Genomic DNA, 27,872 nt, shown 5'->3' with positions numbered 1-27,872 from the left:
ACAACAACAACAACAATGTGTATCTCCCCCTGAGTCCTCAAACTAGAATCAGGACTACCCCCAAAGATTTTTTTTTCCCCTTTATTTTTATTAGTTGGAGACTAATTACTTTACAATATTGTAGTGGTTTTTGCCATACATTGACATGCATCAGCCATGTATTTACATGTGTTCCCCATCCTGATCCCCCCTCCCACCTCCCTCCCCATCCCATCCCTCTGGGTCATCCCAGTGCACCAGCCCTGAGCACTTGTCTCACGCATCCAACCTGGACTGGCGATCTGTTTCACACTTGATAATATACATGTTTCAATGCTATTCTCTCAGATCATCCAGTCCTTGCCTTCTCCCATAGAGTCCAAAGTCTGTTCTATACATCTGTGTCTCTTTTTCTGTTTTGCATATAGGGTTATTGTTACCATCTTTCTAAATTCCATATATATGCGTTAGTATACTGTATTGGTATTTATCTTTTTTGCTTACTTCACTCTGTATAATGGGCTCCAGTTTCATCCATCTTATTAGAACTGATTCAAATGTATTCTTTTTAATGGCTGAGTAATATTCCATTGTGTATATGTGCCATAGCTTTCTTATCCATTCATCTGCTGATGGGCATCTAGGTTGCTTCCATGTCCTGGCTATTACAAACAGTGCTGCAATGAACATTTCAAAGATTTCAAGCATTTCCCAGGACTTAATGTTTTGCTCACTTCTAGCCTTAAGACCCCAGGTCTGCAAACTCACTAGGCTCATCTAGTCTATCCTCTCTTTAGAGGTGATACAGCTATGGAATCCAGCCTCTACTTCTCATTTATACAAATACCACCCACACCAGGCATATGTATGTGGAAGATGTTCCTGAATGCTTGGGGAAACAGAAAGTGTTTATAAGAAAGCAAAGCAAGCAACTAAAAACTACCTAATAGGTGGTCCTGGGATTTTGCCATCTCTGTGGTTTGTCTTCTGCCAAGCCACACTCTTAGAGTGTCATTTTTCACCCACAGTGTTTTATCAGATTAGTTTTCCCAGTGAAGATAGTTCCTTTCCTAAGTGGAATTCCAATACTTGGTTTTATGGTAGTTTTTTCCTCATGCTGTTACAAAATATGACATGGACACAAAATCTTTATAACTCTATTGTAAGTCTAAGAAGGCAAAGACCTCCTTTCAGATTTCTTAATAACTCAAGAGAAGAAAGGAGGATGAATGTGGACCATCTGTTGCATGTCAGGTTGAGAAGAAATAATTTGCCTAAAAACCACATTGTTTAGATTGCAAAATCAACAAAAATTTGTGAAATGACTAAAATTCCCTGATACTTCAAATTCACAAAGCTACTAGGGACTCTTTGATATTGCTGCCTCTACTTGCTGCCTACCTGCTCCAACCTGTCTCTAGTAATCTTTGCTAAGGATGCATGGTGGTAAGGAAGAGTGGCCATGGTGGTCATTGTGATTAACTTCATGTGACTAAGACAGTGTTCATGATGGTGGTACTTCTGAGAAAAGTGATGTCTCAGAAATGGAAAGGCTTAAGTCAGACTTTAACAAGCCATGAGTCAGTTGCTGAGTTTACTTGTTGCTTAACTTTTTATTATCAAAAATGTCAAATCTATACCAAAGAAGATAGAGTAATATAATAAACTTTCCTGTATCCATCATCCAGCTTCAATAATTATCAACTATGGGCAAACCTGTTTCATCTATGTCCACTCTTTCGTCCACAACCATACCATTTTATGTTAAAGCTAATCATAGGGTTGTTTTTTTTGTTTTTTTTTTTTCAGGCTTCTTTGGTGGCTTAGCTGGTAAAGAATCTGCCTGCAATGTGGGAGACCTGGGTTCAATCCCTGGGTTGGGAAGGGAATGGCTACCCACTCCAGTACTCCGGCCAGGAGAATTCTACAGACTGTATAGTCCATGGGGTCACAAAGAGTCGGACCTGGGTGAGCAACTCATTTTCAATCACAGGTTTTATTTTATAACCAGGTCTTCACCATCTCACTAGGATTTGCTTTTATTTCAATTAAAATTTAACCATAAATAAATTTCAGTTAAAATTAAACATAAATAAATCACTTAATTGAAACCTTTTAGAGCCAATATTAACTGCTATTACACAAATGCACCTGACGAGATGCCTCACTTTATCTTTTCTTAGGTCATTATTCGCACCTCCTGCCCCAAAGATAATTTATTTTCCAAACCAATCTGATGCACATCATGTCCTTGTATTTCTGAAAAGACCAGAGATTCATTTATGTGTATGATACAGAAATGTATATAATAGAGATAAGGATAAAAAATTTAAAATTGTATGCCAAAATATTAGCACTAATTTTGGGGGGGTGGTATGAAATCAGGAACGGAGAAGGCAATGGCACCCCACTCCAGTACTCTTACCTGGAAAATCCCATGGATGGAGGAGCCTGGTGGGCTGCAGTCCATAGGGTCGCGAAGAGTCGGACACGACTGAGCGACCTCACTTTCACCTTTCACTTTCACACATTGGAGAAGGAAATGGCAACCCACTCCAGTGTTCTTGCCTGGAGAATCCCAGGGACAGCAGAGCCTGGTGGGCTTCCATCTATGGGGTTGCACAAAGTCGGACACGACTGAAGCGACTTAGCAGCAGCAGCTTATAATTACTTACAGTTTTCTATTGGTAAAAGTAATGTATAGATTATAAGATAAAGTCAAGCATATATCTGCTGATAGCTTTTAAGGTGACCTGTCTTTATACTTAGAAATGTCTCTTAATAATAGTAGGCTTCCCTGGTGGCTCAGATGGTAAAGACTCTCCTGCAATGCAGCATCCCTGGGTCAGGAGGATCCCCTGGAGAAGGAAATGGCAACCCACTCCAGTAATCTTGCCTGGAGAATTCCATGAACAGAGGAGCCTGGCAGGCTACAGTCCATGGGGTTGCAAAGAGTCAGGCATGACTGAGCAACTATCACTCACATTACTTTTATGATTAAAAAATGAACATAAACATCCACCATGAATAGAAATTTAAAAAAAAAAAAAAAACTTTTATGGAAAATAACACAGTTGGCTTCCCTACACAAGTTGAACTCTTCAGGATAAATGAGAAAATGAAAAAAACATTTTTTTAACTAATCAACAAAATTTGGACACCCTCAAAGTGCCCACATAGTCAAAAACCTCAAAATGTGGCCTTGCCTATCAGCTGAACAAAACCCATACCCATGGCCTGACCCAGGCTTTTAGCATGGCTTCAGGGAGCAGGAAGCAGTGTAGGAAATGGAGCTGAGGAACTGAACTACTGAAAGTTTGGTGTTAGATGGCTCTTAGGGACAGAAGGTAGGATATTTGAAACTAAGGCTCTCCTGGAGAAAACAGACATGGAGAGAGTCACTGACTCTTGGTGGGGCCATTGTTGCAGGCGACTTCCTGGAGAAGCAAGGCCATATTTTGCCAATGAGCCTGAACGCCTCTGCTTCCAAGAAACTCCTCCTCCCTCTCCTGCACCTTCCCCTCTCCGCCCATAATCAGATAAGTCCGTGCCCTTTGATATGAGAGTGGGGTCACTTGGTGTGTCCAAAGGGGATTAAATCCTAATGGGTTATATTTTTTGTTCTCATTTAGTTTGCTTTTTAAAAAAAGTTTATGAAACCAAACTCCATTTTCTAATTTTTTTTTTCAAGGAACATGTATTGTGTGATTTCAAAAAAGGAAAAGAAACTGTATTTTGCCCTTGAATCTACTCCAGCTTCCCATCTGTTCCCCATAAAGGCTTCCTCTAAAAGACTCGGTATGAAAAAAAGAGGTGGAGCTGGGGGAGAGTGGGGAGAGAGAGAAAGAGAGAAAGAGGAGAGAGAGGAGAGACAGTGTGTGTGCATGTGTGGATGTGTGTGCCTGTTTGTGTGGGTGTATGTGTGTTTTTATGTGTGTTTACGTGTGTATTTATGTTTCTGTGTGTTTGGGAGCTCCAAGGAGAGGAACCAGGTTAGAGCTAGGATTCAACTAGGTCTCAGCCTCTTCAGGAGCCTCCATTATAATGGGAACCCACATGTGGCAGCCCTGACAATGGGGTTTAGAAGCCCGCCTGAGGAGGTCTAGACCTCAGCATCAGATGTCAGGCTGAACAACAACAAAACCATGGTCAATAAGGCTCTTTAGACCAAATGTATCTGTATGGAATAGAAGACAGGATAGGGTGATGCAAACTAAGAAAATGGTTTGGGTTTTGTTTTTGGTTGGTTTTTACTTTCTAACAAGAATTTAAGTAGATGGTCCAGAGTTGGTGTAGTAGCTTGATTGTGTGGGGTGACTAACTGTCCAGTTTGTCTAGGATCGGTCCTTGGTTTGCAGAATTTTCAATGCTAAAACCCAAATGGTCCTGGGCAAAGTAAGACAAGCTGGTGACTCTAAGTGTTAGGTCCCAGTGTCCATAGATCTTGCTGGTTTGCCAGACATGCTGTTTCCATCTTGAGGTGTAAGAAAGCTGCTCCTGTTTTCATCCTTCTTTCCACGTGTAGCCAACAGGAAGAGAGACCAGGAGGGGGATGACACGTACCTTTCATTCTAAAGGCACATTCCAGAAACTGCACGTAACACTTCTACTTACAGTATTTGAATCAGAATACAGTCACTTGGCCATACTCCTCCTATACTAGCAGGAGTCTGGGAAGTGTCATTAGCTGGGTAAACATACATCCGGCCAGAGCTTCTATGATTTTGGAATAAAAGGAGAATGCGTATAGACAGGACATCTGGCAAGCTGCCCTAATACGGAACAGATAACATTTCATGATGCTCCCCATACTCCACAATTCCTTCCCTCATGGTACTTTCTGCATAAATTGGCACACCGTACCATGTGACCGTGCACCTAGGGCTCCACCAGGTAGAATCGGGCTGGACCTAGGACCCAAGTGCAGTCAACTTATAGCGTTGTCAGCAATGGATGACATGACTGACTGATATGACTGGGCTGTGACCCTTTTCTAGAAAAATTGAAACGCAGATAGATTGTCTGTTGCAGAAGCTGAAAGATATCCAGAGAAAAATTAGGCAGCAGAAACTATGAGCAAACAGAAGCCATGAGAGAGAAAAGGTCACCCAACAACAAACTTGTGGATAACTGCAGAGTGGCAGAGGTAGCAACAGAGAGGTGCCCAGGAGGGGGATTAATCTGTCCCTGCACAGGAGAAGATAATCTTATCGACAGAAGTAGGTGGGATTCTGAATCATCTTCTAGTTGCATACATATATCTCAGTTTCTAGAGGCTCAGCAGTAAGGCTGCTACAACATTCCCTGTGACACCTTAATTTCAGTTCCCAGGTTAGGGGAGTGATTAAGTGTGGAGGTGGCCAGGAAGTTTGTTTGGGTTTTTCCATAGAATATGAACAAACTTTTTGGCCAACCCAATAGTATGTTGTGTGTCAGTGGGGTGCCATTAGTGTGCATTTGGCTGGAAAAAAAAACCGCCCTAAAATAACCTAACAAATAAGGATACTTGTCATCTCACATGTTAAGAAGTGTACAGGTAGAGAGGTTCCAGGATGGCTGACTCAGAGACTCAGTGACGTCATCTACAGGGCAGACTCTGCCTTTTCTCTCTGCCATCCTCAGCCCCCTGGTATTGGCCTCAGATTTGCCTCTTCCTGGTTTCAGGTTGACTACAGAAACAATTCGCACAACTATTCAGGGCTGGAAAGGAAATGACCCTCTTCTTAGTCCCTTTGTGAGACTGGAAGGCATGTCTCAAGCTGCCAGAAGACTTTTTCCCCCATCTCATCATTCCAAGTTCATTCCTAAGTCAGTCACTGGGAAGAGGAGGAACTGCCGCATAGGTTTAGTCTGATTGAGACGCTACGGCCAGGGATGGGGCTTGGCTTCCCTTCAAATACAAGGTTGTCTGTATCTGAACAGAATCAAAGTGCTTCCTGTCAGCAGGAAGGAGGACAAAATGATAGTTTTGGAAAGTATACTATAGTGTCCACTACAAGACACTATGAGGTCAGCTGGCTCTTCTCTGGCTGGTCTCCAAAGGCACCTCTCACATTTAAGTCCCCAGTGTTACAGATTAAAAACTGTATTAGAAAACAAAATTAGAATTTTGCCACCTGACACATTCTGGGGTGTTAAGGGCTTAGTTGCTCAGTCGTGTCTGACTTTTTGTGACCCCATGGACCGTAGCCTGCTAGGCTCCTCTGTCCATGGAATTTCCCAGATAAGAATGCTGAAATGGGTTGCCATTTTCTTCTCCAGGGGAATCTTCCCAACCTAGGTATCAAACCTGGGTCTACTGCATTGCAGGTAGATTCTTTACCATCTGAGCCACCAGGGAAGCCCTTGGGGGTATTGATTCACCTTAATCAAAAGGTCAGTTTACAAATCAGGAAATCAGTTTATTGATTTGTAGTCCAAAACGCACAAATCTATCTCTGATGGCTGGGAAGCTCATGCTTACCATCCAGCACATAGCAGCTAAATAAACAAATTAATATCCCCGAAGTTTCTTGGTTGTACATAACATCAAAGGTAGGATACAGATGGTTTTATGCCTTTCTCTGTCTTTGCCACACAATTTCAGGCTTCTTTTCCATTATACATGATGTTCTCCTTGTCTCAAATAGCTTTGCTGCCTTTCCCTGCCTAAAAATGCCCATTCAAACCAAGTCCAACATCACCTGCATGATAAGTATTCACTGTAAGTTATTTCCTTTCTCACTGTAGTAAAATTCTTAGTCATCATTGTCTCCCTAATGGACAGCACTACAGTTTAATTCAGTCACTCAGTCATGTCTGACTCTTTGCGACCCCATGAACTGCAGCACACCAGGCCTCCCTGTCCATCACCAACTCCCAGAGTTTACTCAAACTCATGATTCTCAGACCTTGTACATGTAAGAATCACCAAATCAAAATAAGACTTTGTTATTAAAAAAAATCATATTTTCTATTGACAGAGGAATGGATAGGAAGATGTGGTACATATATATATGTATAATAGAATATTTACTCAACCATAAAAAAGAATGAAATAATGACATTTGCAGCAACATGGATGGACCTAGAGATTATCATACTAAGTGAAGTTGCTGCTAAATCACATTAGTCATGTCCAACTCTGTGCAACCCCAGAGACAGCAGCCCACCAGGCTCCGCCATCCCTGGGACTCTCCAGGCAAGAACACTGGAGTGGGTTGCTGTTTCCTTCTCCAATGCATGAAAGTGAAAAGTGAAAGTGAAGTTGCTCAGTCTTGTCCGACTCTTGGCGACCTCACAGACTACATAGCCTACCAGGCTCCTCCATCCATGGGATTTCCCAGGCAAGAGTACTGCAGTGGCTTGCCACTGGCTTCTCTGATAGATAAAGACAAATATCATATGATATTACTCATATATGGAGTATAATTTTTTAAATGGTACATGTGAACTTATTTACGAAACAGAAACCGACTCACAGATTAAAAAAAAAAACCTTATGGTTACCCAAGGGGAAACATGGTGGGGGTGTGGAGAATAAATTAAGAGCTTGGTATTTGCATGCACACAGTAGTGTATATAAGATAGATAACCAACAAGAACCCACTGTATAGCATAGGGAAGTATACTCAATACTTATGAGTATAAGTATACTTATACCACAAAACCTATGTGGGTAAAGAATCTGAAAATGAATGAATATATGTATATGCATAACAGAATCACTTTGCCATATACCTGAAACTATCGACATTATAAATCAACTATACTCCAATAAAATTTTAAAACAAATAAATACAGAGAAAGAAAAACAGTTTAACAAAAAATCATATTCTCAGGGAGTGTGATTCAGTAGGTCATGGATGGGGGAAGGAATCTGCATGTTAATGTACACCTCAGCAGGGGTTTAAGCCATGTTTGGGGAAGCACTGGCCTAGGCCATGATCTTCTTGCAATTATTGTTCTGGTGATGGGAAATGGCTATGTTCCAGGAAGAAGGCCTCTTTCTCAACTGCAGTGAATGGGCAGTAACAAAAATCTTCCTCTTCCAAGGAAATCAACAAAGTCCCCATGATTTTCTGCTCTAGTCAGAACGTATATGGAAAGGTCCTGGACAGGGAGTTAAGGGTGTAGAACCCAGCTCCAGGCACCTTCTAAAAGGTAGAGATGCCTAAGCTAGGTTTGAAAGGGAGAAGGTGAGTTTGATAGATGTGGTAGGAGAGATGCTTCTCAAAGAGGGACAGACTGTGCAAAGCTTGGGGATCTGAGACTATAGGCAAGTGAATAAAACAGGAGAGAAGAATGCATGGGGGGAAGTGAAGCATAGAGTAGTCATGGGCCAGTACACATGTTATTCATTTACAGCACCATATAAAATAGTAAAAACAACTTATTGAGCACTCATTCTGCATCAGACACTATAAGTTATATATATTATGTACAACATACTGCTGTGTCTCTTACACTATTTGGTCTCAAGTTTAAATATTCTCTTAAAGACTGTATGCTCTTAAAAATTATAGAGAACCCCAGAGAGCTTTTATTTATGTACGTTATATATATCTATTGATATTTACTGCATTAGAAGTTCAAACTGAGAAACTGAGAAATATTAATCCTGAAAACTATGGATAATATACCATTATATGTTAACATAAAAACATACTTTTAAATAAATACAATCAGAATCTCTAGCACAAAAAGTATTAGAGGGAAGAATAGCATTGTTTTATATTTTTGCAAATATCATGACTGTCTGGCTTAAAAGAAGACAGCTGACTTCTTGTCTGCTTCTGCATTAACCTTGCACACTCACATGTCATATAGCTTCTGGAAAATCCCTCTGTACACTCAAGAGGGAAAGTGGAAAGGGAAAATAGTGTCTTAATAGTATTATGAAAATATTTTAGACCTTGTGCACCTTGAATGGGTACTGACAGGTTGCAGGGGTGCCAGATCACTTCCTGAGAACTGCTGTTTTAGAGGCTGCAACACTTGAATCATGGCTTTTTCGAGTCTGAGACAGTGACTGTAAGCAAGTTCCTCAGCCTAGGTCTCCATTTCCTCCTTAGTGACATGGGGACACTTAGGGAACCTTAAAGGTGGTAATTGGCATGGTGTAAGCCATCAGTAAATGGCAGCAGCAGGTGATCCTTGTAACACCCCTTGAGGGTGAGCTCCAGGGCAGAACAGGGGAAACAGGAGAGCCAGGGTACAAACTCAAGTCTCTGACCTCAAAGGCTGGACTTGTGACCACTGTGTTACACACATGCCATGTTGAGATGTTCTGAGCAGAGATGTACTTTAAAGAGATTAATGTGACCAGAGCTTAGGAAAACCAGTCTGGTTGTGGCTTAGAGGATGGAGAGGTGGCACTGGGACTGTAGACAGGGCTCCATTAGGCCAGGCAGGAACCATCAAGTTTCCTTTGGGCCATGCTGTATCAGTTTGACCTCTGGAAGGGCTGGCCAGAGACAGCGCCGTGGGTAAGGAAGAGGAACTTCTCAGGTGGTGGACTGGGCAGGACTCAGGCCCATGAATGTGGGCATGAAGGAGGTGGAGGAGTCTTAAATCTCTCTGGCATTTCTCACTTGAGCAACCCCATCAAATATGTGTGACCACATATTCAGAGTATTGTCAACCAGGGAAGCCTTGGTGCAGGGCCGGTCACTTTCGCATGGAGCACCAATGTGGCTGATGATAGTTTCCAGCTCTTCCAGAGGTCAGACTGATACAGTGTGGCCCAAAGTCCCCACCATAACCACATTTTTTACCATAAACTATTTAGCATGGTCCAAAGTCCCAGGTATATAAAAGTCCCAGGGGTATTCCGAGGGCTTAGAGGGTATCTCACAAGAGATGGTTGAGGTCCAGTCTTTTCTTTGTCAAATGTACAGGATGTGAACAACTCAAGCCTGATGCATTACCCTTTACTGCACTTGTATCCAGCTGCCTACTTAAAAGGACTCTGGAAAAAAGTTACCACCTAATTTTTTCATCAGAGCACCCAAATCTGCTCTGCCCATAGTCTTCCTTATCTCAGTTCACGGAAACTTCACCCTTCTAGTGGCTCAGGCCACAGACCTTGGACTCATCCTTGACTTCTCTCCTCCCACATCCCAAACTTAACTCTGGCCAATCTTGTTGATTCTATCTTCAAAGTATTTCCAGTTTCTTTCTGCTTCCCACCCCCTCCACTATTTCCACCCTGGTCCAAACCACCACTATTTCTCTCTGAATGAGTCCAACAACGTCCAAACTGGCTCCTTGTTTTCACCTGTAGCCCCTGCAATCTCCTCCAGGCAGCCAGATGACCCTTTAAAATCATAAGTCAAATCATATCATTCCTCTGCCCAAAACCCTCTATTGACTTTTAGTCCCACTTGGCAAAAAAAACCGAAATCTTCTGACCCCAAGTACCTCCCTGACCTAATTTTGGTTTGCAAACTCTCAACTCACAGTGCTCCACCTGCACGGGCTTCCTTCCTCACTCTCACCAGACACATCTCTGCTTTAGACTTGTATTTGTATTGAAATAGTCATCTTCCCTCCCCACTCTTTTTGAGTATTTTCCTCCACAGCACTTTTACAGTTGTCATACCACTCATCTGCCTGTTTATGAGCTCAGTGTCTCCACCTCCAGCCCTCACCCTCTGCCCCCACCAGACTCTATGCTCCACAAGAACAGAAACTTAATTTTCAAAATCTCTCCTGTATTCCCTGTATTGTTGACTGGATGAATGTGTAGGCAATAGACTCTGCAGCCTATTATTCACTCTTGGATCATTTTGATTCTACAAAAGCTTGATGATTCAGAATCTGACAGTATTTTCTAAATAAGCAATGTAATTCTTCCATGTGGCCAAATACTTCCCATTTTCAGGATAAAATAGAAAAGAATAATTTAGGGTAGATTCTCCAATGTGTAGGTAAGCTCCACGGGGGCAGGGGTTATGTCTGGCATGTGTTTGACGCTCATGAATATTTACTGATTGACCAAAGAACGTTCCTACCTATTCTTCAGATCACAATCTGGCAGCACAGAGAGAAATTTAGTAATAATTTGTCCATTTGATGTTGGGGCCATGTGAGATTTGTGGATAAGTGACCTATTCAAGTTTTACCAATAACTAGAATTAAATCCCCAAGTCCCACCCCAGAGTTCTTTTCCTGTTCAATGAGCTCCCTATGTCAGCTTCAGAGACCTTTGGGACTAAAATTAGAGAATAAGGACTTGGAAGGGAAAAGGGTGTTGGGATCTCACTGTTTCCATCTCATTCTGTAGCAAGAGGAGCTGGATTTTGAAACATGCCAGACATGCAATCATATTCCCTCACTGCTATTAAGAAGTTGGGAGAGTTTGGTCAAACTGCTTAACTTCTGGTCCTCAATAAACACGTCCATTAAATGGAGATTGCCTAAATAGGGCTGTGGTAACGCTTCCATAGTGAGTTTGCAAAACTGTAACACTATAACTCAGAAGTGAGAAAAATTAATCCTTTCACCTTGGGGGTAAGGATGTGGTCTTCCTTGTGAGTCTTTCACCTAATGGTTAGCAAGAAAAACAATTCAAGGTTTAATTTTGTTTAGTCTAAATAGATACAGAATATCAGTAGGAGATGATGAAAAAGAGTCTGGAGATGGAGCATGGTAATGGTCACACAACAGTATGAATGCACTTAATGCCACTGACTTTTACATTTAAAAATGTACAAGCTTTGAGTTATAATTACTGGAAACGTAATATCTAACATGATGACTACAGCTAGTTCTGCCGTAAGGTAAAATTGGAAGTTGTTTACAGAGTAGATCTCAAGAGTTCTCGTCATAAGGAAAAAAACATTTTTTTTTTTTGTCTTTTTTTGTACCTATATGAGAAAATGGATGTCAACTAAACTTATGGTAATGATCATGTCACAAGATATGTAAGTCAAGTCATTATGCTCTACACCTTAAACTTATAAGGTGCCATACATCAAACAAAGCTCAATAAAACTAGGGGGAAATGGGTAAAATGTTAAAACTTTATGTATCAATGTGTGTGTGTGTATGTGTATTGGTTGCTCAGTTGTGACTGACACTTTGTGACTCCGTGAACTGTAGCCAGCCAGGTTCCTCTGTCCATAGCATTCTCCAGGCAAAAATACAGGAATGGGGAACCATTTCCTTCTCCAGGGGATCTTACTGACCCAGGAATAGAACCCACCTCTCCTGCATTGCAAATGGATTCATTATCATCTGAGCCACCAGGGAAGGCCATGTATCAATATATTTCACCACAGTAAAAAATCAGGGAAAGAAACTGGTCTGATCATTTGGATAGTCTGTTCTGGCAATTCTGTCACTTCCGGAAAGATGGTGAAACTCTCAGGATTCCCAGGCTTGGCCACCCTTTTCCTCACTAAACTGTGTTTGGATATATGCGGAGGGGGACACGGAGGCGTACGTGACTCTGCAGCAGAGGCAGAAGGGTCCCCTGGTGTGATTTCCTTGGCCCGCTTGGGCGCCTAAGCGCGGCCTGCCTCCTCCCAACCCTGGTCCCATGGCTCCAGGCTGAGGAAACACCACGTATTGTGACATCTCAAAAATTTCACTGTGCCGCTGGTTGGGGAGCGGCGCTGCAGTTTGGCTGGCACGGAGAGCAGCTGTGAGTCACCCGTGGCCCCTCACCCCACTCCCCCTGACTTCCGGGCCGCCAAGCCCGCTCCTTCTCACGGCTCTGAGGTCCGCCCTCCTCTCCATCCACCGCACCGCTCCCCTCCGTTTGGGCGTCCTCTTAGCACACCCGGGGGCGTGCTTACACTCTGCGATTAATCACTCACCACTGGCCTCCCAGCAGACTGGAAGCTTCTCAAGGAGGAAGGCTGTGTATCACCAGTGTCTGGGACCATTCCTGGGTCAGAAAGTGTTTTTCAGAGAAAACATCCATCTCACTGGCTGCCTGCTCCCTGTCTGCAGGCCTTTGTTATACTACCTAGGAGGTGTCCCGGCCCCTACCTTTACATCCCAAAGACAGTACAAAAGGAGTGCATGAAATGCTGTGAAAAGAAACACACAGTTCTTACCAACGTGCCATTTTCTAAGTCCTGGAACAATCATGACATTAGAAAGTGGCGTGCCTGCTTTGTGGTGAGCAAATGCTGGTCAACAGACTATGTGAGGTCTGAACCATCAGAGGAAGAAAAAGAGAAAGAGAGTGTATGTGTTTGTGTAAAATTCCCAAACATTAGCCAATTAAAAAATCATTGCTTTAGCTGATACGTCTTTCCCAGATTGCTATCTGTTTAAACTATGGCATTTAATAAAGAAGAAAGGCTGCCTTTAAGTCATTTTAAGTGTGACAACAACAATAATATCACAGAGAACCAGTTTTTAAAAAGCACAGTTAATCATAATTCATCCTTGGAAGATAACTGGGAGCCAAAACAAATTCTATGTTAAAAAAAAAAAAGAGCTCCAAAGCCTATTTACTTACTGAAAATTCCTCCAAAATCTCAGACGAGAAGATGACGGTGAACATAAGGTCCAAGTGCTTGTTTTTTTTGGCCCAGAGCCGCCTCCTGTCCTGGGGCCTGAGTACTGCACTTTGGGGCTCCCTGCCCTGTTGAGTTCAGTCACCAGGGAGAATGGCGGCTGGAGAAGACCAAGGTTGAGAGAGTTCTTCCCGACTCTGGGTTGGATTTTCTGGCAGAGACCGTCCCTCCACTACAGCTCTGGACCGCCCTCCTCTCCTCAGAGCTCCAAATTCTGCAGGGGCGGTTACAACTCTCCAATGTTGCTAATACGCCTTAATCCTGCTAATAGCCCACCAAGTAGACCCTTCATTAAAATCTCCTGAGCTACAGAGTTGGCTTCTCTTTCCTGAAGGAACTCTAACTAATTAGCCTGTAATAAGAAACTCCTGACTGGCACCAGCTAGGGCCCTGATGTCCTGATTTGCTGGTCACTGATGGACATTAATTATGTTAATGCAGATATTCCATCAGTACTACTAGATAATACAGCTGAGTTCATAAACTAAAGGCCAAGAACTTGTACTTTCAAATTTCATTGCCTTCCTCAAGTTGAAACCTTAGGACGCTTTCATATCTATTCCAACAATGGCCAATGTTAAAATAGTCTGAAGTTGCCTTTTAAGATTTCCTTTAGTGTTGTTGTTTGGAATAATGTTGATCTTTCTTTAATGGCAGGTTTGATACAGGTCAACAGGCAATTCAATATACATATATGAAAGTTAGCAATAATTTCATGATGCTTAGATGCAAATGTCACTAACGGTCCATAAAATGTATTTGATAGCTTGTTTTTCTTTTAAGCCAGGATCCAAAAGTTCATGAGTGGCTTCTGGTTGTCTCTTTAGTGTTTTGGGGGATGCAAAGACTGTGTGTGTAACTCTACGATCCACTGTATGTGTGACACTGTAAACATGTGAACTAAATCAAATGGAACTTCAGGGAAGGCTAGGTGTTCAGGGTATTGCAGAGGACACAACTTGGGTGTAGGAGGAGATGAGTCAGCCATTCATCAGGGCCATTAAATTAGTGTGGGTAGTCAGCATTTTCCTTTTTCACGTTAGGACACACAAAAAATAATGATATTTCCATAACACTCTGAATTGAACAGAGGGGGCTTCTTGGGGGCTGTCTGAAGCTCCAGCTGCCTCAGGCTCTTGTCCCAGTGGTGGGGGACCTACATTTGCAGTGTATCTTGGAAATGTTCAGACCAAAAATATGACAACTTTTGTCAAAGTTTCCAGGCTTCTTTGTGTCCTGGGGTATTTTTTTTTATTTCCAACCCCATCACTTTAGTTAATGTTGTGTGTTTCTCCCTCAAGAGTCTCAGCTAGAGTCTTGCTCTGTCCCTTCAGCAGCCACATATGCCCATTAACCTGGAAACACAACGACAGGGGCAGCCTTTTTCCATGTTATTTATTCAGTCAACTAGCTACACGTGGGGGAAAAGCAAATTAGTCGGAGCTTTTGGGGGAGGCCTGGGTGGATGGGTGGAAGATTGGAATTTTAAACAGAAAATAATCTTATAAACAGTTAGATGAGAGATTTACAAAATCCATTAAAAAAAATAGTATCCTCTGAGGGTAACACACAAAGATAAAATCATCACAAATAAATTAACAACCTCTGATCATTGCATTCCTCAAAACCAAAGTTCCTGAAAATGGTTTGCATTTCAGATTGCTGCAATTTGCAGATACTTATATGGTCTATATTTCCAAAAGAGAAAAATAGAGACGAACATCAAGCAACAGATTAATACAATGTAGGGAAAATTGAGCACATGAAAGTAGCTATCATTTGGTAGCAAAAATAGAGTTATGCCAATGTTAATATCAAAATTAAAGACATTAAAATAAATTATGTCAATACAACTGCTTATTGCTTCTATTCATAACTAAAAGGTCTGAGGAAATTCTATGATAGCTGGAAGGCATAATATAACCTACAGAATAAGGATTAGACCTACAAGTTTCAACAATCAAATAGAAACTATCATTTTTCTTTTAGTGTTGACATTGTTAATAGCAGGACAAGGTCACTCATCATAAATCTGGAAAACACAGAAGGATAGTGCTTGAAGCCCAAGTCAATGATTTACTGGGAGTAATTAAAAATAGTGAGAAAAGCAGCAGCCCAAATGAAGTAAATTTGTTGTTTTTTTTTAGTGGTTTGTCTATTTTTCTCTCCCAGAGAGTCCCATAGGAAGCAGATGAGGCCTTGGGGGCTGTCTGGGCATTCTGTGGGGTTAATGACAGTTGTCCTAAAGTGAACTCTGTCTGTTTAGTTAGTACCAGAACCAGCCTGGCCTCTAGGAGGTGAATGGCATGGAGAAAGAAGCCATACTGAGACTTTGATTATTACATTTGACTCCAGGAAATACCATCCTAGGCTTTGGGACCTGGGGAGGAAATGATCTGCCTGGCTACATGGGAGACTGTGGCCCCTTCCTGAAAAGCATCTCCTGCAGCTTGGGACAGCCAGCAGGGGCGACAGCATCACATCACCTGCAGTGTAATGTGGGAAATTGGACTGCACATAGTCCCATTTCCAAGAACAGCTGTGCAGCTCACCGACGTTTGGGATGGGAGGACCAGGAATAAAATAGAGGTGACAACATGTACCTTCAGCTATGAAGGGACTGGCATTATGTAATTGGGAGATTCAAAATCCAGAAAAGTCAATTCTGCCTCAGTTCTCAAACAACACCATGTTTCTGCTTCCTTCATCTTAAGAATATAAAACGTCCTTGAGATACAAATTAGGTTGAGAAGGTGCTTTTGAGAATAGAGACTAAAGGAAAAAAGAGCTATATCCCCCTCAAGGGAATTTGAGGATTATAATAGGATGTATCACCAAGCCATTTAAATGTCAGAAAAACCCTTTATAGAGGTGGGTACTAATAGGTTTTAAAATTGGCATACATATTCAAATTCATCCACACTCCCATCTCAAATGACTACAAAGGTGACATTTGGTCCCTTGATCCTTGTGATTACAAAATGAACCATAAGATCAATTGAAATAGCAGCACTGGGACAATTAAAGACTTGGCAAAGACCGCATGACAAAGCTACATCCATTCAGGTTGCATGTTTTGTTCTTGTTTTGAGCCAACCTCTGCCGCAGTCAGTATTACTCAAGTTCTACATTTACCTTCACACTGTGAAAATAAGATTTGTTTTCCCCTGGAGTACCCTTAAAATCCACAGGCCTCTTCTTCCTGTCTGTGAGCAGAATTCAGATAGAAGCTTGAAAAGAAAAGAACAAAGCCCATACCAAAGAATTTGATCATTTCCATTAGGAATGGAAATGATATTCTCACTGTGTTCATCTTGACATCTTGATAAAATGGAATGGATGAAAGCAATATTTAATGAATTGTGTATTATTTTAAAATGCTAGTCACTTGCAGATTCCAAAAGGCTACTGATCCACTTTAACTCTATTTTGAAAATGGAATACTCTCTAACTAGTTGTTTGTGTGACACTGAAAAACAGTAAATCTTTTTTTCCATTACTTATTTGATTTTTCATTCATAGCACTCTTTGATGTTATTTAAATATCTAAAAATGTTTTCTGGAGAAATTTTTTTTTACCACATCATTTTATTAATATCCCATAGGATTGTTATGGACTTCAGAGGATGCTTAAAATTCAAACTTTGGTTTTAAAGTAATATGGGCAGAAATTGGAACTGCTTTGATCACAGAATTCAACTACTGCACATATTCTATTATTGTAATTGGCAATAACATTTAAAAAGGCAAAGTTTCTCTTTTTGGTAGTTATAATCTGTATCATTCAAGACTGCTGCAAAACTCACAAATGAGTGATATGAGTTAAGAAGAACGTGTAGGAAGGGGATAAGAAGACATTTAAAGCTTTATCAGAACACAGCACAAAGGAAGAACTCAATTCTCTACATTTTTCCATAAGGCAGATGGTCAAACTTTTTAATACAAGGTCTAAAATACATTGCTTATTAAGAGGTAGAAAATACCAAAACAGTATTTAAGGAAAATGTGTTGAGTTACTTAAAACAATCCGCTACTTTATTAAACTTCTGGAAAGTCAAACTGCCGTGTGGAATGCCCTGTGTATTTTAACACTAAATTGGGTCATTTCACACTCAACAGAGATGTGGGCAAATAGTGGGGGAGGTTGGGGTGGAGTAGGAAGAGAAAACAGTTTTTGTTAACTTGTAATGAATTTAAGGAGAAATTTCCTACTGTCTGCCTGGAACCTCATTATGACAATTAATAAACAGGGATTTCTCAAATTATCAGCACTTTCTCTGTATGATTTTGCACATAGGCAATGAAACTAGAGGGAGAGATGACTTCAAATGTTTCCTTCTTCGAGAAGGTACCACACCCATCTTATAAAAAATCTTATAAAAAAACATACATCTCACTAATCTTATTCCATTCTCTCCAGTCACTGAAATGCAAATACGAGTATTCTTCAGACTCCAGCATCAGCAGAATTGTTCTGTGTGAGCAATTCGAAAGCTGTCTGAGGCAAAAATATACCTGAGCTACCAAAATAAACCTGGGTAGCTTATGCATGGGTGAGTAACCCTAGGTATTCTTTTTTCTTAATGCACCTAGGAGAGATGGGTTTTCTTTCCAACCTATTTTATAAGGCATAAATTTAATTAGAATTTTCCTAACCTTTGGAAAATTAGTGTTAAAGTTTCTTTTTTTACTCACACATTAACATTCGATCTTTTATTTTTATTAAATAGTTTATATATAAAAAGAAATATCAAGGTGTTCTACATTCATATAAACAATCATGATAACATTTGAAATTGTAAAGAAACCTACTGAAGAAAATATATACTTAAATACTTACAACGCTAAGCTAAGAAGCACAAGTGATCATTCTAGATAATATTGTTTAAATAGACACAAGATGGTGGCTTCAGAAAGCAAACGCAGGAGAAGCACAAAGATGTCTTGTTCTTTCCTCTTTCACCACAAGACAGGATGGTCCAGTTTGGAAAAACCAAAATCTTTCCTAAGTTCCAAATAGGTGCCGTTGCTCACCCAAGAGTCATCAATGGATTTCCTGTGGAAGTGAAAGAATCTGTTGAAGGCTCTTGACAAGATTGTCATAGTCTCTATTTCCCTTTTCAGTTCCTCTCCGCCCTGTCCAGCCCTCCACCCCTCCCCCGCTGCTGCCCGTCCACATTATCATTTGCATCTGCACGCCCTGTCCCTATGGCCCAGAACTGGACTGCCTAGCTACTTCTGACTTTGGCTTCTTGAACTTAGAGGCTGTGAGAAATGGTATTTCTGAGACAAACAGGTGAGGGAAGACTCTGTGGTACAGAAAACATGGCTGAGATGACAGCCACCACCTTGAGTATGACTATGTAAATGCTGCAAATCAATCAGGCTGTTCAAATCAAGTAATAAATTAACAGTAAAAAGAAAAGGAATTGGAAGTCATCACAGTCTAGAGTTAACAGCCTTGGTTCACTATCTGACTAGATGTTCAGTTCCATCCAGTCGCTCGGTCATGTCTGACTCTTTGCAACCCCATGAACTGCAGCACACCAGGCTTCCCTGTCCATCACCAACTCCCAGAGCTTGCTCAAACTCATGTCCATAGAGTCAATGATGCCATCCAACCATCTCATCCTCTGTCGTCCCCTTCTCCTCCTGCCTTCAATCCTTCCCCAGCATCAGGGTTTCTTCTAATGAGGCAGTTCTTCACATTAGGTGGCCAAAATATTGGAGCTTCAGCTTCAGTCCTTCCAATGAATATTCAGGACTGATTTCCCTTAGGATGGACTGGTTGGATCTCCTTGCAGTCCAAGTGACTCTCAAGAGTCTTCCCCAACACCACAGTTCAAATTCATCACAGAATCAATTCTTTGGTGCTCAGCTTTCTTTACAGTCCAACTCTCACATCCATACATGACCACTGGAAAAACCATAGCTTTGACGAGAAGGACCTTTGTTGGCAAAGTAATGTTTCTGCTTTTTAACATGCTGTCTAGATTGGTCATAACTTTTCTTCCAAGCAGCAAGTGTCTTTTAATTTCATGGCTGCAGTCACCATCTGCAGTGATTTTGGAGCCCAGAAAAATAAAGTCAGCCACTATTTCCCCATCTATTTGCCATGAAGTGATGGGACCAGATGCCATGATCTTAGTTTTTTGAGTGTTGAATTTTAAGTCAGCTTTTTCACTCTCCTCTTTTAATTTCATCAGTTCAGTTCAGTGGTTAAGTCATGTCCGACTCTTTGCAACCCCATGAACCGCAGCATGCCAGGCCTCCCTGTCCATCACCAACTCCCGGAGTCCACCCAAACCCATGTCCACTGAGTCGGTGATGCCATGCAACCATCTCATCCTCTGTCATCCCCTTCTCCTCCTGTCCTCAATCTTTCCCAGCATCAGGGTCTTTTCAAATGAGTCAGCTCTTCGCATCAGGTGGCCAAAGTATTGGAGTTTCAGCCTCAACATCAGTCCTTCCAATGAATACCCAGGACTGATCTCCTTTAGGATGGACTGGCTGGATCTCCTTGCAGTCCAAGGGACTCTCAAGAGTCTTCTCTTAACACCACAGTTCAAAAGCATCAATTCGGCGCTCAGCTTTCTTTATAGCCCAACTCTCACATCCATACACGACCACTGGAAAAACCATAGCTTTGACGAGAAGGACCTTTGTTGACAAAGTAATGTCTCTGCTTTTTAACATGCTGTCTAAGTTGGTTGTAACTTTTCTTCCAAGGAGTAAGCGTCTTTTAATTTCATGGCTGCAATCACCATCTGCAGTGATTTTGGAGCCCCCCCAAAATAAAGTCTCTCACTGTTTCCACTGTTTTCCCATATATTTGCCATGAAGTGATGGGACCAGATGCCATGATCTTAGTTTTCTGAATGTTGAGCTTTAAGCTAACTTTTTCACTCTCCTTTTTCACTTTCATCAAGAGGTTCTTTAGTTCTTCTTCACTTTCTGCCATAAGGGTGGTGTCATCTGTATATCTGAGGTTATTGATATTTCTCCTGGCAATCTTGATTCCAGCTTGTGCTTCATCCAGCCCAGCATCTCTCATGATGTACTCTGCATATAAGTTAAATAAGCAGGGTGACAATATACAGCCTTGACCTACTCCTTTCCCAATTTGGAACAAGTCTGTTGTCCCATGTCCAGTTCTCACCTGCATATAGATTTCCCAGGAGGGAGGTAAGGTGGTCTGGTATTCCCATCTCTTTAAGAACTTTCCACAGTTTGTTGTGATCCACACAGTTAAAGGCTTTGGGATAGTCAACAAAGCATAAGTAGATGTTTTTCTGGAATTCTCTTGCTTTTTCAATGACCCAACAGATGCTGGCAATTTGATCTCTGGTTCCTCTGTCTTTTCTAAATCCAGCTTGAGCATCTGGAAGTTCTTGGTTCACATACTGCTAAAGCCTGGCTTGGAGAATTTTGAGAATTACTTTGCTAGCGTGTGAGATGAGTGCAATTGTATGGTAGCTTGAACATTCTTTAGCATTGCCTTTCTTTGGGATTGGAGTGAAAACTGACCTTTTTCAGTCCTGTGGCCACTGCTGAATTTTCCATATTGGCTGGCATATTGAGTGCAGCACTTTCACAGCATCATCTTTTAGGATTTGAAATAGCTCAACTGGAATTCCATCACCTCCACTAGTTTTGTTCATAGTGATGCTTTCTAAGGCCCATTTGACTTCTCACTCCAGGATGTCTGGCTCTAAGTGAGTGATCACACCATCATGGTTATCTGAGTCATGAAGATCTTTTTTTGTATATGTGTTCTGAGTATTGTTGCCACCTCTTCTTAATATCTTCTGCTCTGTTAGGTCCGTACTGTTTTTGTCCTTTATTGGGCCCATCTTTGCTTGAAATGTTCCCTTGGTATCTCTAAGTTTCTTGAAGAGATTTCTAGTCTTTCCCACTCTACTGTTTTCTTTGCACTGATTTCTTCTATTTCTTTGCACTGATCTCTGTGGAAGGCTTTCTTATCTCTTCTTGCTACTCTTTGGAACTCTGCATTCAGATGGATATATTATTTCCTTTTCTCCTTTGCCTTTTGCTTCTCTTTTTTTCTCAGCTATTTGTAAGGCCTCCTTAGACAACCATTTTGCCTTTTTTGTATTTCTTTTTCTTAGGGATGGTCGTGATCACTGCCTCCTGTACGATGTCACAAACCTCTGCCCAGAGTTCTTTAGACACTCTCTCAAATCTAATTCCTTTGACTCTATTTGTCACTTCCACTGTATAATCATATAATACTAGATATTACATAGACCCAAATTCAAAAGGTTCAAAAGAGTGAAGAGCTGAATTTTTCCATCCTACTCCCAGCCTCCTGGTTCTCCTCAGAGACAATAATCTTAGCAGCTTCACTCTTTCAGAGAAATTCCATGTGTGTGAGCTTGCATGCATGCACATGCATGCTCCACTCCTCTCCTTTTTTTCATACAATGGTAGCCCTGGATGGTGTCCTACCCCTTAAATTTTTGCATAACATATATACTTGTAATCCTTTTCCATTGTCAAAATGAGGTCAGCAAACTATAGCTTAAGGGCCAAATCCAGCAGTTGGCTTTCTTTGTAATTCCATTTAATTGAAACATACCATGCCTGTTCATTCAAGTATTGACTATTTGCTGCTTTCTCATTGCACAGCAGGGTTGAGTCATCACTACTGAGACCTCACACCCTGCAAAGATAATATTCCCCATTTGTCCTCTGCAGGGAAAGTTTGGTTTCTCTGGCCAAAAAGGAATTCCTCATTTCCTTTTTAAACAGTTGCATGATATACCATTGTGGGGATGGACCACGATTTAACAGGTACTTGACTGGTGGACACTGTGTCGTCAACCTCTAGCTATTATAAACAAAACATATGTTATTTTGTATGTGTGTGAGATTTATTATATTAAAAATTCCTGTAAGTTAAAACATCTGGGTTAAAGAGTATGTACGCTTGTAATGTTGACCGATACTGTCACACATTTTAGAAAAAGTGAGGAGTGCGTATTTATCCACATTCTTAGGAACATAGTTTTTTTTTTTTTTTTTTAAACTTTTTTATTTTGTATTGGGGTATAGCCAATTAACAATGTTGTGATAGTTTCAGGTGGACAGCAAACGGACTCAGCTGACTGAGTCCATTATACATGTATAAGGGAGCCGTATACATGTATTCATTTTCTCTCAAACTCCCCTCCCATCCAGGCGGCCACAAAACATTGAGCAGAGTTCCCTGCGTTATACAGCAGGTCCTTACTGGTTTTCCATTTTAAATATAGCAGTGTATACGTGTCGATCCCAAACCCCCTAACTATCTCTTTCCCTCAGTCTTATCCCGGCAACCATAAGAGGAACATGGATTTTTATCATAACTGTTTCCCTGTTCCAATAAAGGGATGTGTTTAAAATAAGTCAATCTGCATATCAGATATTTTTCTTTGAAACAAAGATGACTAATGCTGCCAGAGCTATAGTTTCCACTTGGAATTTCCATTGATTCTTTGGCGACTCCTTAGTGTCAACAGAAACATCTAAGTCCCCATGTTCCTCCTCTGTGTCATCTCTGCCAGCTTCTAATTGGAACAGTTCCAGGACTGCTACTGCTGAACCATTCCCACCTTTTCTCACATTTTTACCTGCCACACCCAATACTCTGATAATTTTATAGACAATCAAAAAGAAAAAGAGCTGCCACTGTGTTCAGTCCTTCTCTATTCCAGACAGAAGTCTTACATGGTTGAAGCGACAGCCTAGATAACATTTTATATTTTGTATTTAAATGTTAGTTCATTTCCCATAGAGCTCCATAGACTTTATGAAGATTTTTCAGGTTTTCCTATCAGGTCAAGTTGATCAATCTCCTTATCTAGTTCTTGAGACAGTTTGGTTACCCATAATATTTAATGATCCTAAAAATACTGTAACAAACCTCTTTAACAAATATTAGTAAAATCAATTGATCAGTCTGTTAGTCTATCCATTTACCTATCCATTGCCTTTCTGAAAAAAATAATTTAAGGAAACTTATTCATTAAATGTTTAAATGAAGCTATGACTATTCCAGGATAAAACTCTACTGTAGTGATCTTAAATCACTTATATCCTGAGTGTGTGATCAAAATCCACACCAACTTGAGGGGAAAGAGTATTATACTTGGGGGATAAAACATAACTTGCTGCTATTTTCCTGTTTTGGAGATACATTATTTTATTGCTGCAGCTGATAGATTAGTTGCTAAATCCTCCTAACAGTGTTTCTGTTGCCCATTAGAAAATCATAACAACAAAAAATTCCTGCAAACAACAACAAAATCCTGAAAACAAGACTGGGGGTAATAGGCAGGGCAGGAAATGGCTGCTTTGCTATATGTGCTTGTTTTAATGTTGATATTTAAATAAATGAACAAATCAAAACACCCCAGAACCACATTGAGTCCTGGCCTGTAGTCAAGAGAGCTAGGCCCTTGTCTGGGACAGTCCACTGGGTCCTTCCACAGATTACGACGTCCCCTGGTCCTTCACCTCTTCTCAGGTAAAATAAAAGAGGAGGTGAAGGGTGGACCACCTTGGATGTCCCTTCTAAACTTTCAGCCTATTTGTAATAAGAGCCTTCTAGCCAGTTATTCGGAGAAGGCAATGGCACCCCACTCCAGTACTCTTGCCTGAAAAATCCCATGAATGGAGGAGCCTGGTAGGCTACAGTCCATGGGGTCGCTAAGAGTCGGACATGACTGAGCGACTTCACTTTCGCTTTTCATGCATTGGAGAAGGAAATAGCAACCCACTCCAGTATTCTTGCCTGGAGAATCCCAGGGACGGGGGAGCCTGGTGGGCTGCCATCTATGGGGTCACACAGAGTCGGGCACGACTGAAGTGACTTAGCAGCAGCAGCAGCAGGCAGTTATTTTTAAAATGATAGTAAATGTTCCAAATCTAAGCCCCAGTATATTGGAACTTCTGCAACTCAAGAATTAGTACTTGGGATTTCTAGTTTGAAGATGGTTAATTATCTCCGTCACTGTATAGAACATACTTATGAGAAAGTGAAAGTCACTCAGTCGTGTCTGAGTCTTTGCAACCCCAAGGATTATACAGTCCATGGACTTCTCTAGGCCAGAATACTTGAGTGGATAGCTGTTCCTTTGCCAGGGGATCTTTCCAACCCAGGGATCAAACCCAGATCTCCCTCATTGCAGGCAGATTCTTTACCAGCCGAGCCACAAGGGAAGCCCAAGAATACTGGAGTGGGTAGCCTATCCCTTCTCCAGGGGATCTTCCTGACCCAGGAAACTGCACTGGGATCTCCTGCATTGCAGGTGGATTCTTTACGAACTGAGCTATCAGGGAAGCCCTATACTCATGAGAGGGGTTGCAGAGAAACCAATCTTAGACCCAGCCTGAACAAACTGGCCTGGTATTGGGAGCCGGGTTTGGTTGGTCTCTTTGCTTCTCCCATAAACTCTTTTTTTTTTTTTTTTTCCCATAAACTCTTACTAAGCACCTCTCTGCAAAGTCCTGTGGGAGGTGCTGAGAGGCATAGGGAGAGAGCAAGGGATGCAAAAAAAGGAGGATGACTGAAGGGGAGGCAGTCTCCACCCAAAGTCCGGCCCTTACAAAGGAGAGACGTCACCACTGTGAAGCAGGAAAAGTGCTGAGAACACTCTCATGGGGTGGGGACACCCCATCCACTCTCCTCACTCCAGAAGCAACAGGTGTCGCCAGTACCTGCCAACAATGACCCACAGGACCCCACCACTCACACACCTGAAAAACCTCGGCTGGTGCTCCACCTTATTTTCTTCTAAGACCCGCCGCCTTTCTCTCTGCAGCTGTTCAATCCTCTGCTTTTGTATTTCAGCTTCTTCTAAGTTCCCTTCTTCTAGAAACCTGAGACATTAAGGGAGAAGATGAAGGAATACAAATGCCAAGGAAATGGAACCATCATTACTACCAGGACTGCACATGTGCAGATCGCATATTCAGAATACCCTCCTATACAAAGAGGACACCTCCCCAACCCTCAAACATCACTCGGGAGTAGTGAGGAATGACACTGTGTTATGAACTGGTGATACAGACAGAGTTCAAAAATTATATCTATACAAAGGAATTTGGGTCAAAATTTCCCTCTCATTCCTGTCTTCAATTCTACCTGTTTCCTTCCTACCCCACCCACCATGGGTAATCCACCGTGACTAGTTTCTTGTGCATCCTTCCAGAGATTTCTTATTCATATATAAACAAACATTAACATATATTCTCACCTCCCTTTTAGAACATAAATGGAAGCAGGCTACACATACTGTGCATACTTTCTTGGTTTCGTTTCTTTTCTCTTGCTTTGTTTTACTTACCAATATATCTTGGAGCTCTTTCTTGGCAGTACATAGATCTCTTCATTTTTTTAATAGATATACAATATTCAGTTATGTGGGTATACCTCAATTTATTTAAACAATTCTCCATTGATAGATATTTGAGGTGGTCTCAATCTTTTTTACGTTACAATCAATGCTGCAGTGAAGGACTGTGTACAATTGCCATTTTGCACATGTGTTAGTTTGTCTATAAGGAGATGATTCTAGAATTGGAATTGCTGGGTAAAAAGGTGAGTTTGCAATATGTCTATTACTAACTACCCTTTACAGGGATTCCAGCAATTTACATTCCCACCAGCAGTGGTATTGGAATGCCTACTCCCTGTACCCTCAGAGTGCATCAAACCTTTGAGTCTTTGCCATCTGATGGGTAAAGAAATGGTATAACAGCATGGCTTTTAAACTTTTGCATTTCTCTGAGCAAGACTGAGCATCATTTCATATAGTTAGCAGATATCTGCACTTCCTAGTTTGTGAACTGTTCATTTTCCTATGTCTATTTTTATTTTTTTTTCCCAAATGGCTTGATCTTGATTTCGAGAACCAGTTCATGAAGTAAACTGCTCAGTCAAAAATCTGTTGATTCTGGGTATACATTTTATTTGTTTTACCATGAAGAAGGGTGTTGAGTTTTTTAAAATAAAGTGAAATTTTATCTTTTTTTTTTCCCCCCTTGGTTTTGAGTCTTAAAGAGACAGGCCTCAGGGGAGACATTATGCTTTCCATTTTACAGAAAGGTTAAAAGACTTAGCATGTGTCACACAGCTTGTCAGCCTCAAACCTAGGATCAGAAGTTAGATTTCAATGCACCAAAACAGTTTAAATTCAAGGGCCAAGGAACTGAATGCTTTTATTCTTTCAAGTACAGAGTAAGTGTATTTTTTATTACTACATGTGATAAAATGCTTTTAAAAATACTTTAAAAAATATATTTAAATAGAAATGGGAATCTACTGGTGAATAAAGGTCATGCCACACACTGCTCTAAGCTGGGCTGTTCCTTCCACAAGGTTGCATATAGTCCCCCTAGACTCCTACTCTTGATGACAGAATCTGTCTCTTTTAGGCTCCATTGGTGGCCTAGAAGATGTTACTAAGCCTTTTTATAAAGAGTTTCACATCTCTGGAGGATAAAGACCTGAAAAATATCCTTACCTTTGATCTGGTCTGAATCGAGTGTCGGTAGGTGGTAATAAAGCCTTTAACAATGGATCCATTTCATTTAATTCTAGTGCAAACTGTGTGAAGCCATAATATTGCTCATAGCCTTTTGGCATGGGATCTAAAAGAAAGAGAGATCGTTCATCTCTAACTTGAATTGCATTCGCATCACATCTTAATTCTTTCACCTTTTTCATCTCAGACCTGCTACAATTTTTCTCTCTCAGCTCTAAACTCTATTTCTATTAAAACATTCTGGCTTACAAAGAGGCTCTGAATTTTTCTCTATAGATTTTCTTTTCTATAAGTTTCCTTCTGCCTACAAGGCTAAGGCCTTCTTTGTGCAATTCAAATTTGTTGAATATCAAAATGTTTCCACAGAATTTTAAGTTGTAAAAAGAATTTTTTACAAAAATAAGCATGCTGAAAAGAACTCCAGGTTCATTTTTACTAACAAGACTCTCACTCTAGAGGATCCATTTTTCATTTAAGAGATGTCAATTTCTTCTGAAACTGTCTAGTACCTAGAATAGTGTTGGACCCATAGCAAGAGGTTATACTTTACTTTCATCTCTGCTCCTCCTTTCCTCAATGTGGGGCCTCTCCAAATTTTACATATTTTAATTTTAAACCATTTCAGGAGAAGCCAGGAATAGAGATGGGATTATACCAGCAGAAAACACTGTCAGCTGGAACCAAAGGGGACAGAGAAAACAGGACTAAATGAAGCAAGGCTGTTGGACTATTGTTATTTTACAGATGGAAGCAGAAAGCTGCCTGGCTGCAAACATGCACCACCTTCAAACAAAGGGAGGAATGACTCTGAGGGTGATTCAGAGACATC

The 27,872-nt window shown here is 41.0% G+C and overlaps 1 protein-coding gene across 3 annotated transcripts in view; it reads right to left on the bottom strand.

Annotated features, from left to right (window-relative positions):
* Positions 1 to 14,871: 14,871 nt before the first annotated feature.
* OSBPL3 (oxysterol binding protein like 3) overlaps positions 14,872 to 27,872 on the bottom strand; it is a 196,018-nt gene continuing 183,017 nt past the window's right edge. For all 3 annotated transcript variants that reach the window (XM_061165506.1, XM_061165504.1, XM_061165507.1), the window contains 3 exons: positions 27,023 to 27,149; positions 25,254 to 25,376; positions 14,872 to 18,549 (listed from right to left, as the gene is read on the bottom strand). In XM_061165506.1, the coding sequence (XP_061021489.1) occupies positions 18,453 to 18,549; positions 25,254 to 25,376; positions 27,023 to 27,149 (347 nt within the window). In that variant the 3' untranslated portion in view covers positions 14,872 to 18,452. The remainder of the gene's footprint in view (positions 18,550 to 25,253; positions 25,377 to 27,022; positions 27,150 to 27,872) is intronic.

This window comes from Dama dama, chromosome 18, assembly GCF_033118175.1.
Source record: "Dama dama isolate Ldn47 chromosome 18, ASM3311817v1, whole genome shotgun sequence".
In the NCBI taxonomy this organism is placed as follows: Eukaryota; Metazoa; Chordata; class Mammalia; order Artiodactyla; family Cervidae; genus Dama; species Dama dama.
The sequence above is the reverse complement of the archived record's forward strand: the minus strand, read 5'-3'. Positions and strand labels throughout refer to the sequence as shown.